At 45.6% G+C, this 25,153-nt stretch overlaps 2 protein-coding genes across 12 annotated transcripts in view; one reads left to right on the forward strand and one right to left on the reverse strand.

Moving 5' to 3' along the window:
- Positions 1–11,068, forward strand: part of RBMS2 (RNA binding motif single stranded interacting protein 2) — a 49,957-nt gene extending 38,889 nt beyond the window's left edge. For 5 of the 6 annotated variants that reach the window (XM_079775151.1, XM_079775150.1, XM_079775153.1 and 2 more), the window contains 10 exons: positions 1,839–1,918; positions 2,054–2,163; positions 2,684–2,730; positions 2,896–2,989; positions 6,826–6,924; positions 8,718–8,795; positions 9,082–9,192; positions 10,055–10,135; positions 10,570–10,655; positions 10,763–11,068. In XM_079775151.1, coding sequence (XP_079631277.1) covers positions 1,839–1,918; positions 2,054–2,163; positions 2,684–2,730; positions 2,896–2,989; positions 6,826–6,924; positions 8,718–8,795; positions 9,082–9,192; positions 10,055–10,135; positions 10,570–10,650 — 781 coding nt within the window. In that variant the 3' untranslated portion in view covers positions 10,651–10,655; positions 10,763–11,068. The remainder of the gene's footprint in view (positions 1–1,838; positions 1,919–2,053; positions 2,164–2,683; positions 2,731–2,895; positions 2,990–6,825; positions 6,925–8,717; positions 8,796–9,081; positions 9,193–10,054; positions 10,136–10,569; positions 10,656–10,762) is intronic. The other variant, XM_079775154.1, reaches the window with a different exon arrangement.
- A 438-nt stretch (positions 11,069–11,506) lies between these two features.
- The window catches only part of BAZ2A (bromodomain adjacent to zinc finger domain 2A), a 43,503-nt gene continuing 29,856 nt past the window's right edge, over positions 11,507–25,153 (reverse strand). For all 6 annotated transcript variants that reach the window (XM_079775144.1, XM_079775147.1, XM_079775146.1 and 3 more), the window contains 14 exons: positions 24,893–24,967; positions 24,519–24,699; positions 23,503–23,562; positions 23,163–23,307; positions 22,007–22,659; positions 21,623–21,845; positions 21,350–21,505; positions 21,092–21,243; positions 20,628–20,917; positions 20,410–20,542; positions 20,156–20,302; positions 19,538–19,755; positions 19,280–19,423; positions 11,507–19,195 (listed from right to left, as the gene is read on the reverse strand). In XM_079775144.1, coding sequence (XP_079631270.1) covers positions 19,030–19,195; positions 19,280–19,423; positions 19,538–19,755; positions 20,156–20,302; positions 20,410–20,542; positions 20,628–20,917; positions 21,092–21,243; positions 21,350–21,505; positions 21,623–21,845; positions 22,007–22,659; positions 23,163–23,307; positions 23,503–23,562; positions 24,519–24,699; positions 24,893–24,967 — 2,743 coding nt within the window. In that variant the 3' untranslated portion in view covers positions 11,507–19,029. The remainder of the gene's footprint in view (positions 19,196–19,279; positions 19,424–19,537; positions 19,756–20,155; positions 20,303–20,409; positions 20,543–20,627; positions 20,918–21,091; positions 21,244–21,349; positions 21,506–21,622; positions 21,846–22,006; positions 22,660–23,162; positions 23,308–23,502; positions 23,563–24,518; positions 24,700–24,892; positions 24,968–25,153) is intronic.

Below are 25,153 nucleotides of genomic sequence, written 5' to 3' on the forward strand. Positions count from 1 at the left end.
CCCAAGCAGCTGAGCCACACCGGCCAGGGCGGGGACGGGAAGAGGTTTGTTAAAATAGGGATTCTGTGAATTCCTTTTGAATCATTTGCCAAGAACCAGGGTACTTTATCAACAAAATTGATTTTTTTTTAATGTGTCAATTGACAATTTGCAGAGTCCTCCAGCTTATGGAAGGAAGAATTAGGAGCTTCTGACATACAAAAAAAAATTTGTAACTCAGTTACCACTGCCTTGTTTTGAGTTTTGGGAGACTGTGAAGTAAATTGAGAGGAGTGACTGTGAGAGGGGACTTGAGCGTGTTTTTTTTTAATATATTTTATTGATTTTTTACAGAGAGGAAGGGAGAGGGATAGAGTTAGAAACATCGATAAGAGAGAAACATCGATCAGCTGCCTCCGGCACACCCCCTACTGGGGATGTGCCCGCAACCAAGGTACATGCCCTGGACTGGAATCGAACCTGGGACCCTTGAGTCCGCAGGCCGACGCTCTATCCACTGAGCCCAACCGGTTTCGGAAAGGCAGGTCTTAATGTAACTTTTCCGGATGAGAAAATGAGGAACAGAGCGGCTAAGTAATTTATGAAGCGCTAACCAACGTTTCTTGTAAACGAAGAGAAAATTGTTAACCCTAGACAGCGAGCTATCAGCCAAAACGCCGAACTCTTGACCCCCCAGGTTTTCCGGAGCGGGACTTGAGCTTTGATCATTACTGATCATGACCAGTCCCCCAGGCAGATCAGTTTTAGGAAAGAGTTTATGAGAAGGTTGAGGTTCTGAAAGTGATTCTCTTGAAACTCTTTATGCCTGTGCATCCTTTTTCTATCACTATGGCCCTAACCCTGTCTATTACTGTTTCCTCCTACAGACTCATGAAATCTTAAGCCTAAGGAATAGGAGTAACCAAGCTGAAGACTTCTGCTCTAGGATACCTAACGTGGTTTTCTCTAAAACATTCCATTTGAGGCCTTTTATAGTGACCACCGTCATAGGAATGGTTTATACTTTTAGTGGCTATTGGCATAGAAAATATAGTGAGACTTTAAATATGGAAAGAGGGCAGGATACTGTACTTTGTATTATATGGGCCCTTACAATTCTTAGAACACATTTAGATAGATTATCTTATTTGATCTATACAATCCTGTATAGTAGGGTAGATGGATCATTTCTCTAAAGCGGAAATGAGGAATGGATCTAAAGGGGTTTTGTGCATGGCCTAACCCATAGAGCTTTGGGAGATGAACAAGAGCTGGAGTCTAGATTTTCTGTCCTCTTTCCCCAGCAAGATACTTCAACTCACATAGTTCCCATTGTTTTTTCTATCACTATGGGCCCTAAACCTGTCTTATTACCGTTTCCTCCTACAGACTCATGAAATCTTAATGAATAGCTGATTAGACCTTGATAAGTAACCAGAAGCAAAAATAAATATTGGAAAATTCTTAGCTTGTGTAGTTTTATCAGAGTGAGGGAACAATTTCCACTGGGATTTTGTAATAAAAAAGTAATAGTAACAGCCTCTGTTTATTGTATTCTTATTTATGAACCAGACACAATCATAGGCCCATCCGTCCGTATCTGCTTTGGAACATGTATTCATAGCTTAAAAACCTCCACGGTTCCTTTCCGGACTCCTCCGGGAGCCAGAGGAGAGAACCTTCATTAGAAGCTGGGATTGCCTCTTCTTGATATCTTGAATTTGTGTGGAGGAAACCTGTGTTTTATAGTCACAACCGTTAGAGCATCTGTGGGGCTGGGAACTGGGGCATTCTTTTTTAATGTAGGGAGCACACAGATCCTGGAGAAGCTAGAGCCTAACCCCTCTTGTGCTCCTCAGGATGGAATCCACAGAGAAGTGTGAAGCCATCATCACCCACTTTAACGGAAAATATATTAAGACACCCCCTGGAGTACCAGGTGAGGCATCTGGGAATCAGGCTGACAGGGCCACAGGTTGTTACTTCCAGTGAAGATCTGGAGGAGTTTTGCATGAGTGTGAGTGAGGCTAAGTGAGGTGGGACTCAGTTACCTGTCTGCTTTCTCTCTTGGTAGCCCCATCAGATCCGTTGCTTTGCAAATTTGCTGACGGTGGTCCAAAGAAACGACAGAACCCAGGAAAATTTGTGCAAAATGGACGGGCCTGGCCAAGGAATGGAGACATGGTAAGAGGACCTCTGAGGATATTAAAATGGAATGGAAATTACCATGGCCTGGTTGCTGTGAGCTTAGGTGGCAAGCTTGAGAGCTACAGTTTGTAACTGAGAGAAGCTGGCTACTAACATACTCTTCAGTGTGGGTCTTGAGTGGGATTTTGCAGCCTGCACAACCAGAAAAACTCTAGAACAGCTTGTCCAGACTTCACTTAATTTTTTATTTTTATTATTTTTAGAGAGATAGGAATGGAGAGGGATAGAGAGAGAGAAACATCGATGAGAGAGGAACATCATTGATTGGCTGCCTCCTGCATGTCCCCTACTGGGATCAAGCCTGAAACCCGGGCATGTGCCCTGACTGGGAATCAAACCGGTGACCTCTTGGTTCCTGGGTTGATACTTAACCGCTGACCCACATGGGCTGGGCTGTCCAGACTTCACTTTACTCATTCCCACCCTTGACATTCTGGCCTTGCTCCTATTCTTATCCAAGGGCTTACCATATGACTGCTGTGTACTTTCTTTATAGGGTGGTGTGGCCTTGACCTATGACCCCTCCACAGCTCTTCAGAATGGGTAAGGGCGTTTTATATATTCAGGCCAACTCAGAATGACAACAGCCTGTGTCCAAGATGTTTCATCTTGAGTTAGAGCATCTGTGGGAAGTGGCCGTGTCTGTCAGTGGGGGCCCTTTCTTCCTGATTGCCTGTGGCTCCTCACTGATGGGGTTCCTTCCGGCAGGTTCTACCCAGCTCCTTATAACGTCACTCCCAACAGGATGCTCACTCAGTCTGCACTCTCCCCATATCTTCCGTCTCCCGTGTCTTCCTATCAGGTATGTTCATGCCCAAAAGGTGCAGTGATTTTCCCTGTCCTTGTGTTTTAGGTAAAGGAATATAATGCTGGAAACTATTTGTTGTTTTGTTTGTTTTTCCTTTGTACCTATTGCCACAAATAACATTACACAAAAGCCTAACGCGTGATCACACTACATATATGTAGACCGGTGTAAAAGCATCCTCTTACTCTCTGTCTACTACCCCACAAGTAAATCCATGTTAATTTCCTAATGTTTTCTACATTTTTCTTCATGGGCATAGATACATATGTATATGGTTTTTGGAAGTCATTGTTTATTTTACAAAGAAGTGGACCATATTAAATACATTTTTCATACTTTACTCTTCTCACTTAACAGTATCTTAAGCCAGTGATCCTCAAAGTGCAGTCCCTGGGCCAGCAGTGTCAGCACCACCTGGGAATTTTCAGAAACACAAATTCTGGACTCCACCCCAGATCTACTGAAGTAGAAACTGGTGATGGGCCCCACAATCTGAGTGATTCTCAGAAGCCGTCTGGGTGATTCTGATGCCGCTAATGATGATATCTCTGTTCTAATTATTTCCTTTTCTAATAGCTGCATTATATTTCATGCTGGAGATACACCAGAATTCTTCATCTATACCCCAGCGAAGGTCATTCACTTGGATTTCAATGTTTGTTTTTTTGTACAAATAATGCTTCGATAAGCATCCTTGTGAATAAACACCCTTGTGCTCTGTCTTTACCTATGAGTACCTTTATTTCTAGGGGCTGGAGTCTGAGGAGTACGATTGCTAGTTTGAATTTATGGACTTGCAGTTTCATAAATGTCCCCAGATTGCTTCTCACAGAGGCTGTATCAATTCGTGCTTCCAGTCGCGATGAATGAGAGCACCTGTTTCCCTCCAGCCACTGCTCTTTTAAAAATGTTCCTGTCTTGATGGAAAGTGCATTAACCTTTAATTTGCGCTTCCCTGACTGCAGCTTAGTTTAAGCATTTTTAATGTTTGTCATATTTTGATTTGCTGTTCTCTGATATGCTTAGCCCATTTTTCTGTTTGATTAGTTATTCCTTTCTCATCAGCGTATAACAACTATTTGTATATTATAAGTATTGATCCTCTGAATGTTATCTTTGTTACAAATGATTTTTTCCAAATTTAATTTTGTCCATTGACTTTGTGGTCCTCAAACTTTAGCTGTGCATCAGAATCACCTGAGGAGCTTATTAAACCTAGGTTCCTGGGCACAAACAGCACTTTCCGACTCAGTAAGTCTGGGTGGGAGGTAAGAATCTGTATTCCTAGCAAGTTCCCAGAGGCTGCCGCCGCTGCTGGTCCAAGGACCATACGTTGGGAATCACCAGTTTTTGCCACACAGGAGTTTAAAATTTGTATATAGTTAAATATGCCTGCTTTTCCACTTATAACTTATGAGTTTCTAGCCTTCATTCAAAAGCTCTTCCTAGTCCTATATTGTGAATATGGTCTCCAATATTTATTTCATTGTTTTATATGTAAATGTGTAATCATCAGGAATTTATTTTTGTATATGGTAGAAAATAGGGGTCCTATTATATTTTCTTTCAAAATGTTAACCAGCTGTCCTAGCATCAAATTATTAAATAGTCCATTCTTTTTCCACTGAATCGAAATGTCACCTTTGTCATATAATAAATACTGGAATTTATTCTCTCCCAGCGATCACTGTTTCCATTCCTATTCCAATAATGTATGGATTTGATCGCAGTGGCTTTCATAATATGTTCTAATATTTGATAAGACAAAATCTTCTCCATTCTTTTTCATACTTTGCTATTTTTTGGCATTTATTCTTCTGTATAAAGTTTATGGTCATTTTATATAATTTTTTTTAAAATTATTTTTATTGATTTTAGAGAGGAAGCGAGAGGGATAGAGAGAGAGAAACATCAATGATGAGAGAGAATCATTGATCAGCTGCCTCCTGCACGTCCCCTACTGGGGATCGAGTCCGCAACCCAGGCATGTGCCCTTGGCCGGAATCGAACCTAGGACCCTTCAGTCCACAGGCCAACACTCTATCCACTGAGCCAAACTGGCTAGGGCATTTTATCTAATTTTTAAAATCTGTGAGGATTTTAATTGGAGTTACATTAAATCTCTCTCTCTCTAAAATAGTTGATTTTTTTATTTATTTTTATTTTTTGTTAATCCTCACTCGAGGATATTTTTCCATTGATTTTTAGAGAGAGTGGAAGGGCAGGGGAGAGACATCGGTTGGTTGCCTCCCACACACTCCCCAACCAGGGCCCCCAATGGAGCCTGCAACCAAAGTTCGTGCCCTTGACCGGAATGGAACCCAGGACCCTTCAGTCCGCAGGCCAATGCTCTATCCACTGAGCCAAATCTGCTAAGGCAAGAGAATTGCATTTTTAAAAGTACTAACCTTTTCACTCAACATATGGTATTTCTTTTCACGTTGTTAAATCTTTTTTTGTCCTTAAATAAGATTTTAGTTTTGTTTATGTAGGCCTTATGCATTTCTTGTTAAGTATATTCCTAAGTGTTCTATCATTTTTGTAAGCATTTCTAGATACACTTGGAAAAAAACTTATTAATTTATGTTCATCTATTTAGTATGCAACTAACATCAAATTTCTTTATTACTACTAGCATTTTTTTTTTTACTTGAGTCTCTTAGGTTTCCAGTTATACAATTATATCATCAGTTTCTCTCCCTTTCCAATTTTATGCCAATTGTGCTCTTATCTAATTGCATTTATTTAACCTTACTATAAGATAGGTTACTATATTTACAGTGGTTTTAATATGACTTTGTTTAGGTTAATTTTAGCAGCTAGTTTTTTGGTAATGACATTTAATATATGTAAGCAGTTTCTTTCTAGTCCCTATTTTACTTGTGATTAAAAATAAATAAATGGCTGCTGAATTTTATCAAATGCCTTTTCAGCATCTAGTATTATTCTATGTTTTTTTTCTTCTATTTGGACTTAATGTGCTTCTAATCTTGAACAATCCTTATATTTATGAAATAAACTCTACTTGTTTATTATGATGCATTTCTAACTTCTCATTGCTATTTTTTTCATTTTAAAATTGAGATATAATTCACATTTATATTATATATTTTAGAATGAAAAAAAATTAGCAATGAGAAGTTAGAAATGCATCATAATAATACATACCATAAAAGTCACCCTCTTAAAGTGTACAAATCAGTAGTGTGTAGTATATTTACAAAGTTATACAACTATCACCAATATCTAATTCCAGAACATTTGCATCCTCTCAGAAAGAAACTCTGTGCCCATTAGTAGTCATTCCCTATTCTTCCTTCCACCCAACCCCTGGCAGCCACTAATATACTTCCGATGCCTATAGATTTGCCTGTTCTACACTTTCATAATAAATGGAAGCATACAATATACTTGTGTCTGGCTTCTTTCAGCTAGCATGTTTTCAAAGTTTGTCCATGTTGTAGCATGTATCAGGACTTCATTCTTTTTTATGACTGAATCATATTCCACTGTATGGTAATATCTCATTTTATTATTAATTTATCAGTTGATGGCCATTTGAGTGTTTCTACCTATGGGCTATTATGAATGATGCTGCCATGAATATTTGTGTACAACTTTTGCTTTCCTTTTTCTTGAGTTGATACCTAAGCGTGGACTTTCTGGGTTACCCAGTAACTGCTGAACTTTTTGAGGACCTGCCAGCTGTTTTCCAAAGTTGCAGAACCATTTTACGTTCCCACCTTCAGTACATAATACTTGCTATTGTCCTTTTTAAATTTTTTATTGTCCTTTTCTAAAAATTGATTTTAATTTTATTGGTTTTAAAGAGAGAGGAAGGGAGAGGGAGAAACATCGATGTGAAAGAGAAATATCGATCGACTGCCTCCTGCCAGCACCCCAGACTGGGCATCAAGCCAGCAACCTGGGTATGTGCCCTGACCGGGAATTAAACCCACAACCTTTCAGTGCATGGGACAATGTTCAACCTACTGAGCCACTCCTGCCAGGGCCTTAATTGATTTTAGAGAGAGTAAGGGAGAGAGAAGGACATTGATATGAGAGAGGAATATTGATTGGCTGCCTTTTGTATGAGCCCCAATCAGGGATTGAACCAGGATATGTAATCTGACCTAGAATCGAACCTGAGATCCATGATCACCACGCCAACCAACTGAGCCATACTGGCCAGCACTATTTTGTCCTTTTAATTATAGTCATCCTAGTGGATGTGAAGTGGTATCTCATTGTGTTTTTTATTGGCATTTCCCTAGTGGTTAATGATTTTGTGCCTCTTTCATGTGCTTATTGGCCATTTGTATATGTTCTTAAAGAAATATTTATTTAAATCCTTTGTCCATTTTTATTCTTATTTTTTTCAATTTTATATAAAATCAAGCACTATTTTATTTAATTTGTTTTTTAATAAAAAAAAATACAGTAGTATGCCCAGCTGGTGTGGCTCAGGGGTTGAGTGTTGACCTATGAACCAGGAGGTCATGGTTCGATTCCAGTCAAGGGCACATGCCTGGGTTGCAGGCTCGATCCCAGTAGGAAGGCATGCAAGAGGCAGCTGATCAATGATTCTCTCTCATCATTGATATTTCTATCTCTCTCTCCCTCTCCCTTCCTCTTTGAAATCAATAAAAATAGATTTTTAAGAATGCAGTAGTATTGGTCATGTTCTGATTTCCCTGGTGAAGCGTCCACATCAGTGTCAAACCTTCACAGACATGAAAGAATCAGGGACAGAAAGTTAAACGAGGTGTACATGGCATTCTGAGCTAAGGATGGGGTGAGTCACTTCGGGGGCTTCAGAGGGTGAGAAGGATGAGAAGAAGAGCAGGTGTTCAATAATTGGTAGCTTGCCCTGCCCAATAGGTGGACAGAAACGGTTATCTCTGATAATTTTTCACTATGGGCAAGGTGCCCAATTCAAGTTCTTCTAAGTAGTTAAAGGAAGAGGGGGGCAGAAGTTTCTCTTGTAGAGTCTCAGTTGCCTTTAGCTCACAATAATCTGCATCACACAGAGGCACATCTTGGGGTGACTCATTCTGAACCCCTACAAAGGTTAAGCTGTTAGGACTTCAGCCTCCGGGATGCCCATTTTTAAATTGGGTTATTTGTTGTGGTGTAAGGGTTGCTAATTTTATAAAAACAAATTTACCCATAATTTTCTATTATATTTTTAAAGCATACACACACACACATATTTATTTTTATTTTTTGCATTCATTGGTTGATATTGGATGTGCTCTGACCAGAGATCGAGCCTGCAGCCTTGATGTATCAGGACTATGCTCTAACCAACTGAGCTACCTGGCCAGGGCCAAAGCAATATGTATATATATTCTTTAATTGAATTTATTGGGGTGACATTAGTTAATAAAATTATAGGTTTTAAGGGTACAATTCTATAATATATCATCTGTGTATTGTATTGTGTGCTTACTACCCCAAGTCAAGTCTCCTTCCATCACCATTTACCCCCCCCCTTTACCCTCTCCTACTCCCACACCCGCCTTTGTGTCTTCACCTTTTTCACCCAGCCCCCCTCCCCCTCCCCTCTGCCAGCTGTCAGTCTGTTCTCTGTATTAATGTTTCTATTTCTGATGGGGATCTCCAGCTTTTGGGGGATTGTCTGAACATTGTCAGATCATTGGGCAAAACAATTGTTTCTAGATAATTAACATTTTTGCTTGTTTGTTTTTGCTTGCATTAGAGAGTCACTCAGACATCTCCTCTACAAGTACCTAACCCGTCGTGGATGCACCACCAGTCATACCTCATACAGCCTTCAGTGAGTGTCCAGAAGCGGGCAAATGCCGAAGAGGCAATTTGATGTAAAGAAAAACACTGGGCTTTGAGGAGAGGGGATGTGGGTTTGAGTTCTGGCTCAAGCCCTTATGCAACCCAGTTTGGTGAGTTTGTTATTCTCAGGCAGGGATCCATCCAGACTGATGGGCAGAGTGCCCGTTCCTGTTGCATAACTGGGTAGCTGCTCACCTCTCGTTTTCCAGGAATTTAAATGGCCCCAGTAGCCATGGGTCACTGCCAACTAACCCTGTCTTTGTCGCTGCCTCCAGGGTTCAGTGCTGACGCCAGGGATGGATCACCCCCTTCCTCTCCAGCCTGCCTCCGTGATGGGACCTCTCACCCAGCAACTGGGCCATCTCTCCCTCAGCACCACGGGCGCGGTAAAGCGGAATGTTTCTGATGATGACCTCCTCCTGAGGAAGGAATACTTGTGTCATACTTTTCAGGATAAATACTTACGATGATGAGAATCGCTTCAGTACCATTGAGGGCACACTCAGAATAGGAGTTAAACTTAAAAGATAATAATCCATGAGCTAGGATAGCTGTTCTGCTCCCCAGCCCACTCCTTTTAACTAATTCCTACTCATGAAACTAAGCAAATGGTGTTTCTATCCACATACTAGTTTATCTAGGAGTTCATTCACATTTCCTAGAAATCCTTATCAAAATAATAACAAGAAGAATGGATGAAGTGCATTAGGTTTCTTGTAGGCCTGCTGCCTTCTGATTTGCCCAGGAGGGCTGACAGGTAGAGAGGTAAAGCAGAAAGCAGGAAAGGGGAGAAAAAGAATCATGTGTGTATAAGTCTCTCTAAGCCAGTGTAGCACCTGAAGTGCTTTTAAAAAGCACAATTGAATTTGACAATTAGCCCTCACTGGTGTGGTGTGGCTCAGTTGGTTGAGTGTCATCCTGTGCACCTAAAGGTGGCCAGTTCGATTCCCGATCGATCAGGGCACATGCCCAGGTTGTGGGCTCAGTCCCAGTCAGGGTGCGTGCCTGAGGCAGCCAATGGATCTCTCTCTCTCTCTCTCTCTCTCTCTCTCTCTCTCTCTCTCTCTCTCTCCCTCCCCGCCCTTCCTCTCCCTCTAAAATCAATAAAAACATATTTTTAAAAAGCAAACCAGACAATTAAATTAATATCTCTGGGGATGGAACGAAGCCATCAGTAGTTTCTAAAGCTTCCCAGGTGCTTTCAATGTAGCCAAGAATCGCTCAGCCTATTGGTGTTTTTCATTCTAGTATATGCCAACAGCTGCCGCTATGCAAGGCGCTTACATCTCCCAGTACACCCCTGTGCCTTCTTCCAACGTTTCAGTTGAGGTGAGAGCGTTTATAATCTCTTTGGATTGAGGATAAGAAAATGAAAATGAAAGAGGCAGATTTTCCCATTCAGAATCTGTCTCCCTCTCACAATGATGCTGATTCTGTGTTCACAAATAGCTGGTAGGAATGTGGGAAGGAAAGACTTCGTTTGTGTCCTCGAATGAGGCCCTTCCTGACATTTGGCCAGATAGTAAATGCCAGGATGCTGGCTTGTCTTGACTAGTGTTTTTGGGAACAGGCTGCTGTGCATGCTGGGGAAGTAATGCCGGGTGGGTGATACGTGTGTGCTGCTGCATGTGCACGCTAACACGGTATGGGAGTGGGGAGGCCGGGGAAGGCGCTCGCCTCTGGGTGGGTGTTACGTAGGCTGCTTTAGTGGCAGGGGAGGTAAGGATGCCCAGGTGACTCTCCTGCTTTGGCTGTGGTTACAGGAGAACAGCGGCCAGCAAAGTCAGGTGACTATGGATGCTCCCTCAGACCATGGGGTCTATTCTTTCCAGTTCAACAAGTAACAGTGGTAAGAGTCCCATGCTGAGGGGTAGGGTGTGCCGAGCAGCTTGAAGTCAGACAGGGTCTCATGCTTGTCATTCCCCCTCCCTACCCCCTGGCTTATTCCTCCTTTAGGACTCCCCTCCCCATCTTTGTTGAATACAAACGAATTCTTGGAGATGCTGATGCTCCCAGACTCCAGAGGGCTAACCAGGAATACAGATCGTCTGTGGGCCCTGCTAAGACCTGCCACGTGGCCATCGTTCTCCACAGGCCTGGGCCTGAGAAAGAAGCCTCAGCGCTCCTGTCCTCTGCTCTTCCCCACTCCTGACGGAGCCTCGGGAACCAGGGAACCGGCACTCTGTGTGGGCGCTACATTCAAAGAAATCAAAAAAGCCTTTTTTTCCCTTTCTTTCTTTTGCAAATAAAGTTTTATGTGTTGTTTTGGTTTTTTTAAACTGCAATATGCAATTCCCCTATCCCAAAGAGACATGGTGCCTGGATCTCCTTATCTTTATGAAAAACACCTTTTGATGTGTTGAACTTATTTGAGAAGGCTTTTTAAAAATTTTTTTTTCTCTTAAAAAAAAGAAGAAAGAAAGGAGTGGTGCTAAAACATTGAAGGAATCCTACTGCGGGCCCTTCTTACTGAGTTTAGTTATGGACTTATTTTGGTCTAAGAAAATACGCAGTTTTTAAATTTTGTTTTATAAAGCTCGTAACTCACACATCCTGTCTTTTCTCCACTCATTTTATGCTTTGCTTCTCTCGTCCAGATTTTTCTTCTCTTTTCCATACAGCAGAGCTTGTCTAGTTCACTTTTTTACAGTTTTTAATTTTGTGAATTTCTTTTTTGAATGAAATTTTCATATGGAATTGTTGGGGGACTGGGCAAGGGACAAGGTAGAACACTACACATGCCGTGGAAGTGGTTTTTCTTCCTGTTGTCCTGCCACCTCCTGTGAGAAAATACTGGACTTTGTCTTCAGGAAGCAGAGATTCGACCTAGGCTCGTTAAGGAGACAGTCCCACAGCCTTCACAGCCTTGAAAGTCATGCTTGAGCCACATGTGGATGAAGACTAGGTCGTCCCGTGCCGCCGTTACAGAAGGGTGGGCTCAACTGGCTTCCAATCCTTCTCCCTGCCAGGCTAACACCCTCTGAAGAAGTGTCTTCTCTAGCGACAGCTTCTCTTCTTCCTGGAGCTCGTTCTTCTCTCCTCTGGGCCCCAGGGGTCCCTCTCTTCCCCATCACACATTGCTGTGCTGGGGCCTTTGTAGTCGTGACCTGGCTGGATCCACCTGGGCTCCTTCCCCTGTGGAAGATTCCTCGCTTCACTCCAGGCTGGTGGTGTTAAAGGAGACCATTTGGCCTTCCCTGGAGGCGCTTCTCACGGTCCAGCCTGCGGGGAGAGGTTGTGAGCTACTGGCACCTAGTGGCTAGACACAGGGATGCTGCTAACCCTTCTACAGAGCACAGGACAGCCTCAACACCCCAACAAAGGACGGTCTGGCCCAGGCGTCAGTAGAGCCAAGGTTGATGAGAAACCTTGATGGAGACAGTGTAGTCCTGCCTCCTGATCAGAGCATTTGGTAAGTCCCCACTCCAACCCTGGCCGCACATTGCCTTTTGACACTCAGGCAACTCGTGGAAAGTAACAAATGGGGTCCTGGACGTTTCCTCGGGCTTTGACCTTTGACAGCTCTGCATACCCTTGAAAGGCCGTGCTGTTATGCACACACACATCCAGAGGGATCGAGGTGGGGGCTGTTGGGTGTGTGTGCCGTGCAGGGGTGGGAAAGGACAAAGCTCTCTGTCACTGGCCAGGGCAACCTGTCCTGCACTGGTGTGTTTGGGACCCTTTGCCAGGGAACCAGTAATTTTCCTTTTTGTGGAAAGACAACAGGGAGGTAGGATAGAAAAGGACAGTAAATCCCATCTCATCATTCACAATATCGGGAGTTTTATTTTTTTTACGAGTACTTAAAAAAAGCCTATATTCCCTCTTGAACTCCAGCTCCTCTGCAAGTCCTCACCCTATGCACATGGAGACAGAGGAGAAAACATTTACACATCCAGGAAGTACAATCCCGCACCCATCTTCTCCCAGTCCCTCCCTTATGCACTGAAAGGAAAGCTCTGCTCTCCTTCACTTCAAGGTCAGGCGCCTTTCCACCAGATAATCGGACTGAAGGTCAAATGACGGAGAATGGAGAGTGTTCATTAGGCTGGCCATAAGGAGAGGAAGGATATGATGCGGGGAAGGGGGGGGGGGCGGGAAGAAGCTATATTGGGCCCAGCTTTCCTTCCCCTCCCACCCATCCCAGAATTAGGAGTCCAAATGTTCCCTACCCTTAGATTGTCCTTTTGTACATCCTGGGGGTAAATGGGGGAGAGGGGGCAATGGGTAGGATATAAAGTGTAAAGGACAAAACTGCCAGTATTAATTTCTCATGGGTGCTTCCAACCTCAGGAAGGGCTGATCCAACGTAAAACAGCCCAAGTTCAATAACCTTTTAGAAGGGTTTAGCTGGGCATTTCCTACCTAGGGAAAGTACACTATAGATGTCTTGTCTGTGGTCCTGAAGAGAGAAAACAACCGTGGACTCCTGCTCATTTGGTAGGAGCTTGGAGAAGCCGTACTGAGGTTCAGTGCAGTCGGGACCTTTCACACATGGAAACAGTTGCTGTCTCTACTGCCCCTCCTCTGCCTCCCAGAACTCCTGATTCTACTTTCTCTGGATTTAAAAAAAAAAGTTTAAATGTCTGTGACTTTGTTTTAAATTCTGAAATTACCTTTTGTGTGTTCTCATGTGAATCTCCTTAATGAATTGTTGAGTGTTTCTGGTTTGGGCAGGTTTGGTTGGGCATGGGAAGTATGGAGAGCCTGAAGTTATTGTTGTAGTTGTTAGTGGCACTATGGAATTTTAAAAAACATATTTTTATTGATTTCAGAGAGGAAGGGAGGGGGAAAGAGAGATAGAAACATCAATGATGAGAGAATCATCAATCGGCTGCCTCCTGCATGCCCCCTACTAGGGATGAGCCTGCTACCCAGGCATGTGCCTTTGATCAGAATCGAACCCAGGACCCTTCAGTCCACAGGCTGATGCTCTATCCACTAAGCCAAACCGGCTAGGTGGGAATTTCTTTTTGGTGTTTTTGGGGTTACCTCATATTTTCTTCTAGTTGTTAGTTCATCCCCTCCCGACGCCCATTTATTTTTCGAAAGAGTCAGAGAGGGAAAGACAGAAACATCGATGTGAGAGAAACACATCAATTGGTTGCCTCTAGCACAGGCCCTGGCCAGGGTCTGGGCTGGGGAGGAGCCTGCAACCAAGGTACATGCCCTTGGCCAGAATCGAACCTGGGATTCTTCAGTCTTGAGGCTGATGCTCTATCCACTGAGCCAAACTGGCTAGGGCTGTTAATTCATTTCGAACAGTTCAAACATGGGTGAGTGATTGCATAAAGGAGAGGGGAGGAATAAGTGACACTTTTTCGTGTGAAATAGCCTACTGGTGGCAGGGGAATTGTAGGGGAGCCTTCAAATTCACAACCTAGGCCTGGGCTCTTTAAACACTACTGCCTAGTGATTCTGAATTGTCTTCATAGAGCCCAGATAATAGTTTCTCTGCATGTCACATCTCACCTCCATATTACAGATGCTCATAACATTCTTAAAATATTTTAACACCTTGTATTTTTGTTTTCAAATAGAACATCCTCAAGACACTTCCTCAAATGACCTTGTTCTTTACTAGGCTCAAAGCCTGCCTGTCCCATCTCATGCCAGTGTTATTACTGCCCCTTTTACGCTGAGATGATACAGACCCCCGTCTGATTATGGACTTTTGGAGGGTGAGTAAGGTTAGGGAAGATGTGGGAATGATGATGGGGAGAAATGTTATTTTTTAACCAAAGAATTTGAAGAGCTGCCCAGACTTGAAAGCCTGGTGGCTCTGAAGCAGGAATAGCTTTTATAATAAGTAGGGGTTGTAGGAAGACATTAATTTGCGTTGAGGGTGAAAACTCGACCTTCCTGTGCCACAGGCCATCCCTGGGCTGGGCCACTGCAGCCCAGTTTCACTTCTCTTCCTTTTCTAACTTAGGGATCAGTGAACTCTTTCACCCCCTCGGTGCCTGCAATGCTCACTCCCTGCTGCTTCAGGGTCAGCCCTTTGGGGCCTCCATGTGGGTTGGTACTTTGCAGCACAAAGGTGCTGTAAGGCCTTGCTGGAACGGAATGCTGTGGGGTCCTGGACAGAGATCTAGTTTTCTAGAAAAAAATAAGTCACTGCTGCTCCCACACGTGTGCTCCACCTCTGGGAGAGCAGCAGCATTGCACTTTGACCTTTTCCAAGAGCAATAAACTTGGATGGGGAAATCAGGTCTAAACTTGCCCCCCGGCTCTGATAGACTAGCTTCAGAGCAAAAGGGTGGGTGTTATGAAAGCCAACCCAAATCTTGTGCCTTGTCATACCGATTCTTCCCAATTCCCTCTTAAGCCAACTACTCCATTTCTGTGCTTACCTACATTTTAGGTCCTTCCAAGCATTAACAGGACTCTCACATTTACTCAGCTTTCCCCCTTCCTTTCTTAGGAGGAACCAAGGCTAATACCTACTTTCCTCTACTCTGTTCTTACCTTCATGAGGGTTAGGAAGCTGGGGCCTAGAAATGGCCCATGATCCAAGTGCAAACCTCCTTTTGGTTGTTTCTGGTCACCCTAGAACAGTGTCAACGCTCCCTTCGGTCTTGCTGTGTAGGCCGGGGGGAGTGTAATGCAGCCTGGCCCAGGAACACATTTGATAGAGCAGAGCTCAGAACTCGGGGTGCCTTGGCCAGTGGCTGCCATGTAGCTGAGAAGGTAAGCAAGCACCAAAGAGGGCATTTGTGAATAGACTGTTCTCCATCTTATTCCATGTAGTTTAGAGGGTTCACCAAAATAAAACTTGTAGCCTGGAGGGTGGTAAGGTTTTCCAGCCCGAGTAAAGCAAGTCTTCTCCCCACTACTGGTGTCCTGTCCCCCAACACACACTTTTTGGGTGGTGAGTGCTCTCCTGTATGCACTTAGCACCCTGGACAGGAAAAAAAGCTTCATTTCTACTCGAACACAGCTTCTCTTTATCCAGAGGCTTGTAGTTTTATACTCTTCCCATGTCTATGCCTGTGCCACCCATTTAGCTTATTCTTCCTTTTCTGACCTTTGGTATTCTCATGTTCCTTCCCTACAATTTGGGAGAGCTTCATTTTGTCTCATTTCAACCTTTGTTTTTAAATAAAATATAAAACACAAACATCTACCTCCAGGTGTCTTATCCACGGGGGGACGCTGGGAAGTTGGTGATGGGCCCGTACTTGCTACCGCGGGAATACAGGTGGCAGCTTCGGAGGCCAAAGCCACATCTCCCAAGGCAGGAGCCAGGCACACCCAATCCCATGTTGCTCCAGCACCTTGGCCAGAGGCACCAGGATCCAGTCCGACCACAGGAGCGGAAATTCTGCTCTGGGATTACCTCTAGTACAGGAAGGGCCAAGCCTGGAGGTTTGGGATGAACCTTGGAAGAGTAAGAGTATACCGCTGTCCTGCCTGCTGTCTCCTACACCAAACCAGCCATACACACCCTAACACCTTGTGCTCCCCTTCAGGCAAACGTGAGAACCTATGCTGAAGGGAAGATAAATACACAGAGTCTTTTGAATCTCTATCAAATGTGGTTTTTATTCAACTGACAAGCACTTTTCTACAGCTGCACTTGTGGAACATCACATGGCAAAAACAGGAGTTTTTTTCCTCTAGACTTTTTTTTCTTTTTTAACCCTTATTAAAAATGAGGTTGGTCCTAAAAATATAGAAAGAAATAAATTTAAATTCACAAAAAACTGTACATTATCAAAAAGTCACTAAAACACCACATTTGGTTATATAAAAAGTCAAGTCCCTTTTGATGTAAAAGGAACGTGGAAACTTGTTGATGTTGATGGTGTGGTTTCTTCCTGTTACCAGACTGATAGGGGGAGGGGAAACACAGGAGTAGGGAGTGAGTTTGTTTGTTTTTAACCTGCCTTCCCTACCAAATACTCTTATTTATCAAGAGAAAATCCACCTAGCTCAAGGGGCAGTGAAGAGGAGGAAAGAAAAGTGAGAAATGGCCCCTTTGATCATGACCTACCTGCCCCCCCACCACAGCCCCCACACTTCAAACTGAGGCTGGGACTCCACCCCACCTTAAGAGTGCCTGGTCCCTAGGGAAAGAGATGGAGCTGGGAGAGGAACACAAAGTAGGAACAATTGAGGTTTCACTCCCCTGTCCACCTTGCCTCCAACAATAAGATTACTCTAGTACATTTTATACCGGGGAAAACTGCTATGGGGGAAAAAGAAGAGCCCCAACTATAACAGTTTCAAACGTTTGACTAACACAAAGTTTTGTTACAGCACAGTTATTTAGATAAAATATAAATATTTATGCATAATATAAAGTCAATTCAAATATTCTTCAATCCACCTCTTATTTAAAAGCAAAAAAAAATCTCGAATAAAATTAAAGGTTTTGAGGTTTATCTGACAGAAAAGGCGACTTTAGAAATAGGCTATGGGGGAGAAGGGGCATAAAGGAATAAGAAAGGGCTGCCCCGGGACCTACACTGCCCCCCCACCCCCCCGTGGCTATTCAGTGCTGCCAGAAGTACAAGGAATGCTCCACCCCACCTGGCACCCCCTCCCAATGGAACACTTCCTGGGTGCCTTAGCTCTCTGCTTGGGCCAGCCAGCAGCCACCTCCCCAGTGCAAGTACCCGTAATTTCTGATGGGAGGGGCTCTGCTGAGCAGGAAAGCAGGGGGCTGGGCCCCATGGCTACAGCTGGGAGCTCACAGCTTTCCTCTCTCACGTTGGGACTTAACTTGAACATAGTCACATGGAGGGCAGTGGACCCAAAACCCCTCCTCCTACTCTTTGTGCTCCAGGTTCTCTGCTGCAGGGAAGGGTTTTGGGGTAGGGAGTAGATAAGGGAAGGAAAGCACAACTAAACCCCCAGAAGCTCACGGGATTAGGAAAAATCCAGTTCTACCCCTCTCCCTGCAAAAGCTTAAGACACAACGCTACTGAAAGGAGAGGGAGTTCCTGCTGAAAGATTGCACAGTTTAGAGGCTGGAACAGAAATGACTGGGAGAGAGAGAAGAGCCACAGCCTTGTACCCAGAAAAACTGTTCCTGTGGTTTCCCAAAGACAAAAATATGATGGTTTGAAACAATGGGAAAGATGGGAATAAAAACAGATAGTTGAGGAAATTGAATGGATGCCTTCAAACAATACAGGGGCACAATTAACAGTGTCCTCTCTCTCTCTCTCTCTCTCTCTCTCTCTCTCTCACACACACACACACACACACACACACACACACACACACACACACACCTCTCAGGCCAGTAGATTGCTACCTGGCCTCCATCTTGGGGTGCGCCTAAACTCAGCAGTAGTTGTCCCTGAGGAGTTCCCAAGAGGGAGGTTAGGGTAATAGGTGGGGTAGGAGGCTGCAAGGCCCAGGGTCCAGGTTGCCTCCCTGTCCTCTCTCAGCTGAGTTTCAGAAGAGGCTAGAAACTCGGCATGTGAGGAGCATCCAACACATGAGAGAGGGGATAGCTATTGGCCGAAGATGAGGACAGAAAGACAGGGACCTCTGAACATTTTTTTTCCTTTGAAGGGAAAAAGATTTGGAAAAGAATGAAGGAACCCGTACACGATAGTTTTACATTATTGGATGACAGAAAATCTGAAAGGGGGTAGGGGAGGGAAGGTGAAAAACTGAGAGAAAGTGAGAAGCAAGGAAGGGACTGAACATGGAAGCAGCATGTTCAGGGCCCGGTGTCCGGCTCGACACACTTGGGAATTAAGTCCACTTTACTGGCCGTCACTGCGGGTCCACACACAGTACAGAGTGTTTCTCGGTTTCACACATTCACTAGAACTATTGCTATTGTTAAATAGCCCCAGAATGCTGGGGCGTGCACAGGGAAGGAGAGGGAGCTGGGGGAGGAAGTAGGGACTTCTTTCCTCCTCCTCATTTTTAATTAGGAAATAAAACAGAAAGGAAAAATTATTTTTTTCTTTCTTTTTTTGGCTTTCAGCCCAGAAGGACCTCATTTCTGCCCCTCTTATTTGAGGAGCAAGAGGAGGAAAGGGAGAAGGGGTACAGGGATAAGAGGATGTAGGGTGCTGCCAAAGGTGGAGTCAAATATCAGACATGTATATATATATATATATATATATATATTTTTATATATATATATATCTATCTCAGATTTGAGTCGAGACCCAGGGCAGCGTCAGCAGGTGAGAATGGCAGGTTTTTGTTTGGAGGCGCGGGGAGAGGCCACAGTGACTCCCACCGCCTCTGCCTCACAGATCGGCCTGTTTTCCCTGATAAAACTCCTCCCAGCGGCTCTCAAAGAAGCGTCGCATGATGTGCCCAGCCTTTCCCACTTCAGAGTCATCCTCATTGAAGGTCTGGCAGTTGTCAAAGACCAGAAGCGCATCAGCCGCAAACTCCTCCGAGCTGGTGTACCTGCGCAGGGGGAGGCCAAGCTGTGAGTGGGTAGGAGTTAGAGCAGTAACAGAGGAATCAGGAGAGGTGCTGATGTCTACTCACCCTCCTCGGAGCAGCCGCTCCCGCATGGTGGAAAAATCCATGGGGTTTTTGATAATGCGCCGGTACCCACTCACCAAACGTGGGTTCACAGGCTCCAGAAAAGGCCAGGCTGCATCATGGGACTCCATCTCCATCAAGATAATCCTACCATTAAAGAGACAGTGATGGCTGCATCTCAGGAAGCAAATACACTGACCCTCCCAGCCCTTTACTCTGGTAAAGGTAGAGCCAAATGTCCCCAGAATTCACCCAACTCACTCGCAAAATGTGAGATCACTGTGATGGTTCCGCCGACGCCGCTTCGACGGGGACAGCCCTTCCTCCGAGTACCGAGGCACTGCTGGGCTTTCTCGGCCCCTCGACAGCACACGGCGCTGGCGGCCATCGCCCTCCGGGAAGTTCAGCACGTAAGTACTTTTCCGCTTCTGGCCTCTTTTTGGGAAGCCAGGCTTCTGAGTGAATTCTCCTTCTACCTGCTACGAGTAGAAAAAGATGAGATCAGCAACATCTGAAGATGTACTCGGCTTGCCCTCCAGAGTTCATTACAATTCCTACATGTCTAAGTGTGATCAAGAAGCTTCCCAATACTTTCACACATAAGGCAGCATGGGAATTTATCCACACAACCCAATACAGTAGGTAATCACTCCCACTTTACAGAAGAAAGCAAGTGAGGCTATAAAATCTACGTGGCTTGTCCAAAGGAGGAACAGAACTCAGGAACCCAAGGTCTCTGAGCACTTAGTCGGAAGATCTTCCCAACGACAGACTGCGGCGTAGGGAAAAGTGGTATTTGTAGGGTTGGTAGTCAATAGGATGAGAAAGAAAATCTCTGACTTCTGCTTAGGGGTGGGAATGAGAGAGCAGAAGGCTTACCTGGGCCAAACAGACAGCACAGAACCAATCACCCTCTGGAACAGTTTCCATCTTGGGCCGATGGCAGTATATGTGGCAGCCACGGTCACACCCGTCACAAAGCAGAAGAAACTCATCGTTGTCACCTTTCCGGCACACCAGACAGGTCTAGACCAAGGTTGTGAGAAGGCAGGGTGAGCCCTCCTTCTGCTGGTGACCCCACCCACTTGCGCTGACGGGCTCCCCAGCCTTCCCAGGCTCTCCCAGCCTCTTACCACTTTGTTGACGGACTTCTCCCAGGCAATGGACCTCTCCAGCTGGCCCAGGCACAGGCACACCTGCGCTGCACTCCGACACCGCTCAAGCGTCTGGCGCCAGGCCCGAATGCGAGGGGTGATCTCATATGATCTGGAGGGAGAAAGTGGTGATCTCTGGATGAGTAGAATCCATTAAACTTCTTTCCCAAGACCCAGAATGGGGTGGGGTCACTCACATCTCTGCAGCGGTGCCCTGAGGGGCAGCACTGGGTGTGCTGAGCAGGGCCTTCTCTAGCACGACCTCATGAGCTGGCCAGAGGGGCTCCCGTAGGTACCGCCGCTCCACATTCTGCTCCAGGGCGGCCAGTCGCATCACAGCCAGGTCCAGAGGGTTGGTGGTTTTACGCTGGGGCGCGAGTCCTTCCCTGCCTCGACCTCTCCAGGTGATATCCTCCTGGGAGTCAGGTAGATGCTCACAGTAGGCCAAGTCTTCGCGAACAGAGTCTGGGCTAGGACATGTCCAGCCCTGCAGGTAGGAGAGAGGGATAAAACTCCTCCTTGTAAAGAAAATTAAGCATAAAGAAAAACGTGACCCATTAAGGTCACGGGAGATCACTTATGAAAGAGAGACCCACGGATTCTTCCCAAGGGGGTAACGCCCTCCCTTCAACAACCCCCTGCCCAGTGCCAGCCCGAGTACCCGAATCTGCAGGTCAGACAGGATGACCCGCTGTTCCAGCTCCTCTACCCCCTGCAGCACAGCCAGGTCTGTCTCATACGTCTTCTCTTTGGGGGACCAGCTCATAATCCCTTCTTGAAAAGCAGATAACTGACTGGGCTCAAAGATGGAATCTGAGAAGACAGAAGACAGAGTGAAAGGCCACCAGGCCATTGTCCGCAGCAGCAACTCAGCATTTGCCCTGGGCTCTGAAGCTCAGGCTGGGTCCTCGCATCTTACCAGTTAAGGGCCGCAGGCAGACTTCCTTCAAGAAGTCCCTGTGCTTAGTGAGGTGTTTGTGAAGGGCCTTCTCCCGGATGCCTCGTGGGTGCAGGGCCTTGAGCGTGGCATCCAGTGTCTCAGGATCTCGGATCCACCACCAGCCTGAGCACATCTCTGTGGACAGAACGTATGTATGTGGGTTGGGGTGGGAACCAGCATGAACCACACAGCCCACATCTGACACCACTCCTGCCTGTACTATTACCCCCACTGCACCCCAAGGTCGCTCACCAGGAGGAACAGGCTGGGCTGTCAGCTGGTTTAGGTAACGCTGTTCCACCTGTTTGAAGAACTTGCTGGGAGGTCTCCCTCTCCGTTTTGGTTGTCCCAGCCCTTTGGGACTCTGTGGTGTTTCGCCAGGGTCTCCTGTTCGCCTCTTAGGAGCCACCCCAGGCAAGGGGGTGGAAGAGCGCTGCACTGGAGAACAGGGGCTGGCAGCACTGGGTCTGTTCACCTGGGCATGAGATGAAACATAGGGGATGAGGGTTTTTTCATGTTTATAGGACCCTAATGGCTACCTATCCCTTCCCCCAATCTTAGCAACAGTCCACAGCCAGGCAATGGAGCCTGTGGCAAGAGGAAGTCAAATGCACACCACTAATTCTGGCTACTTACTGGCTTGGAGGAGATAGGTAGCTGAGGGGAGGGAGTGGACTGGTCCTCAGAAACTGCAGGGGGTGGTGTAGGGGCAGCATTGCAGAGCATCTGGGCTGAGAAGTTACACCAGGGGGTTTGAGAGTCAGGGCTGGATTCTGCCTCTTCAGACTCTGGCTCCTCCAGAGGCTGTGATGTGGTCGGATCCAGTTTTCCAGGGCTGCTATCAGGTGTGAGGACTGAGCTGCTCAGCAGGGAGCCGTGGCTCTGAGTCTGGCTCAGCCAAGACAGGAAGGCTGACTGGCTGAGGTCATGCTGGCTCTGACCCAGAGACAAAAGGGAGCCTTCTGGCTCCAGGAACCCATTATGGGTTAGAGGCTGGGACTGAAGCTGGGGTTGGGCATAAGCCTGAAGTGGAGGGTAGGGTTGAGTCTCGGGCTGAAGTTGGACTTGGGGCTCTTCTGAAGCCTGACAGCTGACAAGAGATTTAAGGTGCCTAGGTTGCATAGACTCAGGCTTAGTTTTCCGAGGTCGGCCTCGGGCCCGGGCAGGAGAACTGGCAGAGGTGCTGGAGCCAGCTAATTCCCTCTTCAGAGAAAAGGGGGCTGGGCTGGGCGCTGAGTGGGAGGCCACTTTTAAGGAGTCAGTTTCCTGCTTTATCATATCCTCAGGAACTGTAAAGAAAAGTAAAGAGCTTAAGACATACACTGATATATAAGAGGAAAGAAAAAGGGTGTATAGATGCAAGATATACACTTTCTTTTTCTCTTGGTCTTAATGAGATTCTACTGGAACTTATATGCCAATGAACATAGTATCTGGGAAGGAAATACTATTCTCCCAAGTAATCAGCAGCAGTATAATTGTAAGCTAACATTTATGAAGAACCAACTATGTATCAAGCTCTAATCTAAGAACATAAACTCATTTTAAACCTCTCAATACTCCTATGAGATATATATACTATTATCATCTCCATTTGATAAATTAGGAAACTAAAGTATACAGTTGGTAAATGGCAGAGCAGGTACCCAGGCGGTCTTCCTCCACAGCCTATGCTCTTAACCACTATGGAATACTGATTCTCATAAAATGAAAGACACCTAAGTGACTAGGCAAAGAAGTTACTGAACTTTTGTTCAATAGGTCTCAATTCAGGCTCCCATGACACACCTACCTAAGCTCCCCTCTGTTCCTTCCACAAAGATACCAGCCAAATAGGGCAACACCCAGTAGCTGCGTCTGTAACGGTCCTGACCCAAGGAGAATGCCCGAAGCATCTGGGATGAGTGAAGCAACTTTTTTCGAAAGAAGAGCTGACGCTGGGTAGACAATGGAAAAGGAAGATGAATAAAAAACATATTTCCAGAGTGACAGTGGTGATTTCATTCAGTATATGGGAGAAGAGCATTAGTTCTCAGCTTCCCTATAAAATTGATACCATCTGGGCCCAACTCTTAAGGTGATCAATCCTCGCCCAGCCTCTATCTCCAGCTCCTGGGAGGTTAGAAGCATACCTTGTTGAGTTTTTCTATCTGGCGTTCTAGCTCTGGGATGCTAGATGCTGTGACATCAACCTGGAGAAGAAACAAGTGGACAAGAGGGAAAACATGATCAGATTTAAAAAAGAGAAATGCATTTCACCCTTGAATAATGACAGGCTAAAAATGCTGACACCCAGACCTAGCCGGCTTGGCTCAGAGGAAAGAGCATCGGCCCATGGACTGAGGGGTCCCAGGTTCGATTCCAGTCAAGGGCATGTACCTCGGTTGCATGTACCTGGCCCTTGTCAGGGCTCATGTGGGAGGCAACCAATTGATGTGTCTCTCTCTGTCTCTCCTTGTCCCTTCCACTGTCTCTAAAAATCAATGGAAAAATATCCTCAGATGAGGATTAAAAACAACCAAAAAAATGTTGACACCCTCCCTCCCCAGTAAAAAAATTCACATATAATTTTTTACTCCCCCAAAACTAAACTACAATTGTTCCTTGGTATCTGCAGGGGATTGTTTTCAGGATGCCCTACAGATATCAAAATCCACAGATGATCAAGTCTCTCATGTAAAATAACGTATACACTCTGACTCCCAACCACGGACTGAAAATATGTATTTTTTCAATCCAAAGTTGGTTGAATCCGTAGATATAAAACCCATGTATATGGAAGGCTGACTGTTGTTTATTTATTTATTTTATTATTATTGTTACTCTTCACCTGAGGATATTTTCCCATTGATTTTTAGGGAGAGAGGAAGAGAGAGGAAAAGAGAGAAACATTGATGTGAGGGAAACACATCAATTGGTTGCTTCCTGCACGAGCCCTGACCAGGGCCTGGGCCAGGGAGGAGCTTGCAACCACAGTATGTGCCCTTGACTGGAATCAAACCCGTGACCCCTTGGTCCACTGGCTGATGCTCTATCCACTGAGCCAAATCCGCGTGTAAGTGGACCCGCACAGTGCAAACCTGTGTTGTTTAAGAGTCAACTATATTCCATTTCCCAACTCCAATATTCCTTGGTCTGAGGCTAGTACCTCTCCATCTCTTCGACCCCTACGGCCATGGACAGCTGCTGTACTCTCCTCCTCTTCTTCCTCTTCCATGCCACTAGTCTCCTCCATGATCCGAGAGCTGCGCCTCCGCCCTAGGCCTTCCTCTAGCCCCTGCATCTCTACTTCAGTCCGCCCAGTTCGCTTGGCCAGAGCAGTTTTCAGTCTTGAAATAGAGATTAAGGGAAACTATGGTGAGGAATGTGATATTACCACAAAAGGGATACCTGGAATCCTCAGTCCCGGGGTAAGGTTCCAACCTCAGGGAGGGACTAAGAAGCATCAAATTCTGGGCAAAAGTCCTGGCTAAGCTTCCCCCTTTCTCTCTCTCTGGACCCTCCCCTCTGTCCTTTCCCTACCTCCGGAGCCGGCCTTCCACAATCCACTTGTTTTTCCTGTAGTTGGACATACTCTCCAGAGTCTTGTCAATCTCACTGCAGGAGAAAAGGGAATGGGATTGTGAGGTAAACTGGCAGCACACACAAAAAAGGGAAGCTCAAGGGAAAGGGGGCTGCAGCCTAAAGCCTGGGGTGAACAAATGGCAGAGGAAGGCTTAGGTGCTCTGGGGAAGGCACCAAGATTCAGTTCCAGGCCACTCCAGCACCTCCAGAGCCTGGCAG

Source organism: Cnephaeus nilssonii, assembly GCF_951640355.1.
Source record: "Cnephaeus nilssonii genome assembly, chromosome: 6".
In the NCBI taxonomy this organism is placed as follows: domain Eukaryota; kingdom Metazoa; phylum Chordata; class Mammalia; order Chiroptera; family Vespertilionidae; genus Cnephaeus; species Cnephaeus nilssonii.